Source organism: Echinops telfairi, unplaced genomic scaffold, assembly GCF_000313985.2.
Source record: "Echinops telfairi isolate 266 unplaced genomic scaffold, ASM31398v2 ScPeMD7_60;HRSCAF=208, whole genome shotgun sequence".
NCBI lineage: Eukaryota > Metazoa > Chordata > Mammalia > Afrosoricida > Tenrecidae > Echinops > Echinops telfairi.
The window spans coordinates 18,910,531-18,917,102 of NW_022103958.1; the positions used below are offsets into that span (position 1 = coordinate 18,910,531).

Consider the following 6,572-nt stretch of genomic DNA (forward strand, 5'->3'; position numbering starts at 1 on the left):
TCACATGAGGGGAGTTTGTGGGCTTTAAACTCAGATTTTCCCAGAGATCCTCTAAACTTGCCGATTTGATATCAGATGATTTAAATAATGCACCCGCATCCCTAAAAGGAATTTATTTCATACGTGAATGCTTATTCACAGAAATAGTTTAGCACCTGAGAATTCATTTCTAGGTTTATGTATTTCAGAGCAAAAACAGCAAATGCCCATTCTAAGAGCTCTTTCTCAAGCCTAAATATACATTCACACATACTCTAAATAAATGCCCCTTGGAACATTTATTTAGATTTAAGTAACTCGATGACTGAAATTTTGAGTCACTCGTTTAAATACAAATGTGGCCAGTCGTCATCCCATTTCTGTCTGCGTCTGGGTTATCCCTCATTTCAGTGTCTGGGCCTTCGCGGCTGGAGGGCCCTCATCATTTTCCAGTCCTTTATCTGAAATTCTGAATCACAGCCTTTGAGACCAAACGTTTATCCGAAACTCATATGCTGATCAGATTTGTCCTGAGATCATCATCTTTTAAAAAATGTCTCTGGATTGGTATGAATATTCTTCGGTTTACTGCAGAAATATGACTGTGTTTAAATACCAGATGCTGTCCCCAAAGCCTCCTGGCATTTTATATTTGAGTCTATACATGAAATCACCTTTCTAAAATCTCCCCAAGTTTCATGTCCTTAAACACACCTGGTCCCGAGGGTTTCGGATAAAGCACGTGGACCTGCAGCTGAAGTGCTGGCCATGCCGACCTACCCCATCCTCATCTTTCCCTCCTGTACACGGAGAGAACTTCAACCATGTTTTAAATACAGAGTTCAACATATTTGAAATATGACAATATTCATTAAATCTCTGACTTTGGGTCAGATCTGGGTTATAAGCTTCTATTATATTTTCACCATTGCAGAGGGAAAAATGGGAGGTTGCGGGGAAGAAAGTGTTTCATGGCAAATAATGAAGTTCACTGGAGTCCACCACCAGAGTCTCTTTCCATCACCGGGTTCCACAATTTTCTCTCTAGTATCTTTACGCGAGTCCCTCACTCCCACTGCTGCCCAATTCTGGCCTCATCTTCTGTCACCTCACGGCACTGCGTCATTTCCAACTCATCGTGACCCTATAGATTGCGATATTGCAAAAGGCTCCCAACTAGCTCTCCCCAACCTTTCTAAAATGAATCTCCTCCTCCTTGAGATCCTTCAGGGGCTCCCACCACACATGTATAACCCCTGGCTCCCACCTGCTCTTCCCACTTCATTTCTACGCAGCTTTCTGGATCCCAGGAGTCCCTGGTGCTGTGGCCTAGTGGTTACACACTGGGCTGCTAACTGCAGGGCCAGCTGCAGTTCCAAACTGCCAGCCACTCCGTGGGAGAAAAAGGCGGCTTTCTACTCCTATACAAGTTCCAGTCTCACAACCGGCCAGGGGCAGTTCTCCTCAGACCAGGGCGCTAGAAGCTGAGTTTGGGTTTGGGCCGTGGAGGCCAGTGACAGGCGCCCTCTGCGCTCTCCCTCCCTGCCTTCACCTTTGCTCTGCTCAAATGACACCCCACAAACGCTCACAACCTTTGCACCCTCTCGATGGAATTGGAAGCAGAAAGTCAGAGTATGTCAATGGTTCCTGCTAACTATAAAAATGTGAACAAGCAAGAATTCTAGGAGATATCCAATAAATGTTAACAAAAGTTCTCTGTCCTTTATCAAATCTACCCACAGACCCAGATCTTACTCCAATTTACTTCCTAGAAAGTTAACACAACGTCAGTCTCCATCACACAAACCGGAAGCTAAGAGCGTGCCAGTATCTGCCAGGCAGCGCTCATTCCATACGAACCGAGAAGGCGAGTGAAGCTGGTTCTCCTTGCCCGACGGGCGGTCTTGATTGGGCACCGTTGTGAATCTATAAAGGCTGCAACTACTATCCTCAAATGTAGGCTTTTTGTCTTTTCCAAACACTTTGGTTGGAACGGCTTCAAAGACTTTGTAGTCCATAAGTGCTTGACAGACTCTCACCACCTTGGCCCGCGGAATAGCCACCTCGCCAAAGTACTTGTTCTGAACGAGGTGGGCGAAAACGACATCCACCGCCGCGGAGCCCACGAAGCAGTCCTCGTGTCGTTTTAAATGGTGCCTCCGGCGTTTCACCTCCACTTGCGTCTGCAGAGCGTGGATGATGCTGCTCCACACATAGGTGGCCCCAAACGGTTTCTGGGCCACACTGAAACCTGGCGCGAGGGAAAAACGGCAGAGACGCTGAGACGGAGGACCTTGTTTCATTGTAGTAAGATCTAAACAATCCTTATGCCAAAAAAAGAGAAAACACACCCACCCGTTTCCAAAGTCAGTGACAAAGACCTGTTCATAACAGCTTATTATTTAAATATTAAATTATTCATAGCAACTCACTTTACTATGCAGCACATCCTGTACGCCAAACACTGTCCTGTGTGCTAGGAAAATAAAGTCCCTGTTCTCGTGGACTTAGCCTTCATGGAAGGAAACAGACAATAAAGGCAGCATGTGCTACACAACGCTAGGGCAGGAGAACAGAGCTGGGGAAGGAAGCGAAGGGTCTTGTGGCTAGGATGTCAGGAAATACCTCTCTGATAAGGTGATAGCAGAGAAGAAACCGGAGTCCAACAAGGAAAGCAGCGAGCAGACACCTGGGGAAAGCGCAGAGCAGAGGGAGAGCGCAGAGGCCCTGGGGTAGGCGTGTGCTCTGCTAAGCCAGAAAGAATCTCAGTATGACAGGAAGTGAGACTAGAGAGGGAGCAGAGATGGAACTTGGGGATGGGGTGGGAAACAGGTCAAGTAGGACCTTGTGACATCTGGCAATGACATGTAAGGCCCTCTGTTGCAGTCCTTACATAAGCAACCCTGTGAGGTATCATCTTAAGGTGAGAGACAGAAAACACTTACTGGGGTTCAGTAACTTCCCAACACGATGCAGGTAGGAGGGAGACCTTTAATTTATCCTCATGGTCTTCAAAGTACTTTTACACACACACATCCACATGTCCTCTATGTCATCTATCCAAGACTAAACATGTATGTATGTATATAAATATAATGGTTGCAAGAATAAACTAATATTTTTAAGCTTCCTGTTCTGTTGGTTCAAAAGCGGAGTATTTTGTAAACAGAGTAAACTACTGATCTGGTTACTGCTCCAGCAAGGGCGTATGTCCCATTGCAAAGATGAGGTGGGCACCAAAAATAAAGATCTGAGCCAAACCCCAAAGAAGGAAAACAGGCTTTCAAATATTTCCTATCAAACCTTTTCTCTGTTTTTTTCCCCTTTTCTCTTTGTAATAAATTGGCATTTGGCACAAGTACAAAGAAAAAATGGCAAATAATCCAGAGAAAATGGGCCTTTGGCTTAAATAGCTGATGGAACGGAATCTAGCTAATAATTACTTACTGTCTCTATCTCTTTGACAGAAACACTGAGTGCGCCCTTTTCTATGTGACTACGCAATAAGCCTCTGAAAACTCAATGGTCTGTCTTTTTTGTTACGCTTCTTATGTCATTTTAAAAATGTTTTGTCAGCGAAAATAAAAACTAATTACCTCTCTTGAGATAATCTAAAAGGAAAAATAATATTCCTGAGTATAACAGTAAAGAATAAGGGGAATTATAATTAAAGGAGCTATTACTTGGCATTGTTCTCATACCTTTTTAGATCAAATAGAATGCCTACGATGAAGGCATAAAGACTCAAACTCCACGCAATGCACTCAAAAAAGCAAACAAACCCACAGCCAGCAAGTCAGCTCTGACTCACCGTGCCAAAGGCGGGGTAGTCCTCCCCCCGGGGTCTGAGACTGCAACTTCCAGCAATGGGAAGCCTCAGCTTTCTCCGGACGTATGTACTAGCAGTCAGATTGTAAGTGGATCATTTGAAGGGCAGTTTTTGTGTTGCAAGAAATATAAGGGGTGCAGTGAACCATTATACCTATCCACTTATAGAATAATTTTGTTACACCGCTACTAACAATTTTAACATCTTCACCATGAAAATTACTAAGATATATGCACACAGTTTATTTGTGTATTTCCAATACCAAAAGCAGACGAGTAATTTACCACCATCCATTACTAGGACGCTAGTTTGAAAGCAAGATTGCTTTTAATTACTAAAACCGCAGATACTTTATAAGCCATACTAGCCAGAGGAGGAAGTAATAGTTGTCAGTCTTCCAAATACCATGTGAGCAGTTTCAAGAATTAAACTGTGGAGAACTACATAAATAAATCAAGCTGGAACTAGACTTACTACCGGTACAACATTTAGTTTCTACTGACTAGGGCCAGATTGGGACATTTGATGGTATCTCAAAACAAGCTCAGATCATTCCTGGTGTTCAGAACCCAGGACAGCTGTTTCATTGCAACCACATGACTAACATGACCAAATAAAGGGAGTGTTAAGAGCCAATACACCCTTTACTTTCTAAAATACCAGGAATTATAAGAGACTTACATGAACTTAATATCTCCTCTTTAATAAAAAAAAACCACTTCCATATATTATTGAAATAGCTAACATTTGAGTTCCTACAAAATGACAGACTCCGCTTTCTTTCCTTTAATCCTGATAAACTCTGTGAAATACCCACTGCCCAGGAGTCGATGCCAACTCACAGCGACCCTACTGGACAGAGCAGAACTGCCCCGTGGGTTTCTGAGATTGAAACTCTTTACAGAAGCAGAAAGCTGCCTCTTTCTCCTTGCAATTGGTTGTTTTGAACTGGTAACTTTTCAGTTAGCAGTCCAACGAGTAAACACTAGGCCACCAGAGTTTATTAATAATCCTACTTTGAGGAACTTGAGGTTCAGGGAATTAAACAAACCTACCTTCAGTTACATAGCTAGCAAGTATACATGAGCTTTTTAATAGAACATTCAAAGTCATCTATGAAATAAGTTACATAGTGTTAACCTTTTACTGGAAAACTGGATTAAGGGAAATCGCTTTAAGAGAGCCACAAAAGTGAAAAGAAGTAAAAGGAACATTCTACTTGTTTGATTGATGATTCATGAACCATCAATCAAAACCAAACCAAACTTGCTGGCATCAAATTTGATTCTGATTAATAGTGACCCCATCAAATGAGAGTAGAATTGCCCCTGTAAGTTTCCAAGACTACAAATCTTTAAGGGAGTAGAAAGCCTCATCTTTCTCCACCAGGTGGAGTCGAACTGCTGACCTTGTAACCTTGGTTAGCAGCCCAAAGCATAACCCACTACACCAATAATACAACTTGCTATAATGAACACTACTCACAATATACAAAGACAATGAATAAATAAGCCTAAAGCAGGACTGATGCCTTTAAATTACGGTGTTGGTGAAGAATATTGACTATACCATGCACTACTAGAAGAACGGATAAATTGGTCTTGGAAGAGTTATAACTGCTCTTCAGAAGTAAGGATAGCGAGACTTCATTTCACTTTCTTCGGATATGTTATCAGGAGGGATAAGTCCCTGGTGAAGGGCATCCTGCTCAGTAATGTAGAGGGAGTGTAACCACTATGACAACCCTTCCATGAGATGGGTTGTCACAGGGGTTACAACATTGGTCTCAAACATGAGTAATTCTGAAGATGACGCAGGACCAAGTAGTGTTTTCTGCTGTAGACAGGTGGCTGGGAGACTGACCTGACACGCCTAGCACCACATTACACAAGTGGTAAGACACGAAAGGAAGACAACAAGAGTCAAAGTGATTTGAGATCAGATTGCATTTTAAGACCCACCACCAAGACAAAGTCTGGACTAGTGATAATATTAAAAATGAAATAGCTCAATCATTACACATTTGAGCTACAGCCAGGTTAGTGTACAAATCCTAAAAGATAAGGCTGAGTCATTTATTAATTTGAGATCAATCAGACAACTAAAGGGAGGTGGGGTGGTGAGAAGGAAGGGATTCACAGCCTCAATGACGCGGAAAGGCTAATCTGCACAGGGGAGTTAAGAGGTAAAGAATAAATTTCCCCATATTTACTTGCTGCTTAAATGCAGGAAATCAGGAAGTTTTGCAGGCTGGATAACGCTGTATAAAAGATTAAAGAACAGGTTAGAGCAGGAGAGTAGGCACCTGTAAACCACACGATGTCTCTTTCCAGAGTCCTCCAGGCATGATACAATCCAGCCCTTTCAGGTCTCCTCTGTTCTCACTGACCATTAATTCCCAACCATTGCATGCTGGGATATTTCCCTCCAGCCTCACCACCCACAGACCCTAACTAGCTCATGTTCATACCGATACTTTATAATGTGCCGTGGACTTGACAAATGTGCCAAAACCCACACCAGGAGTTTTGTTTGGGATGCTGCACGCTGGTTTGAAATGTACTTATCATCATCTGAGACAAGAGTTCAAACGAATACAGCTACAGCAGACCACGGCCCAGTATGGAGGATGATTGTGATCCTCCACAGGATCCAAGAGGCCTGAAGTAGACAGAGAAGTCTGGCTATCGGAATGTATACATTAGCTTGTCCTCAAATCTCACTTGCCAACGAGCTGGATGACTCTTTAAAATTACTTAATCAC

The 6,572-nt window shown here is 42.9% G+C and overlaps 1 protein-coding gene across 1 annotated transcript in view; it reads right to left on the reverse strand.

The window, feature by feature from the left end:
- The window catches only part of DEPDC7 (DEP domain containing 7), an 8,270-nt gene extending 5,846 nt beyond the window's left edge, over positions 1-2,424 (reverse strand). The window contains exons 1-2 of the mRNA XM_030885884.2: positions 1,840-2,424; positions 3-101 (exon numbers count right to left, since the gene is read on the reverse strand). Of these exons, the coding sequence (XP_030741744.1) occupies positions 3-101; positions 1,840-2,282 (542 nt within the window). The 5' untranslated portion in view covers positions 2,283-2,424. The remainder of the gene's footprint in view (positions 1-2; positions 102-1,839) is intronic.
- Positions 2,425-6,572: the final 4,148 nt, after the last annotated feature.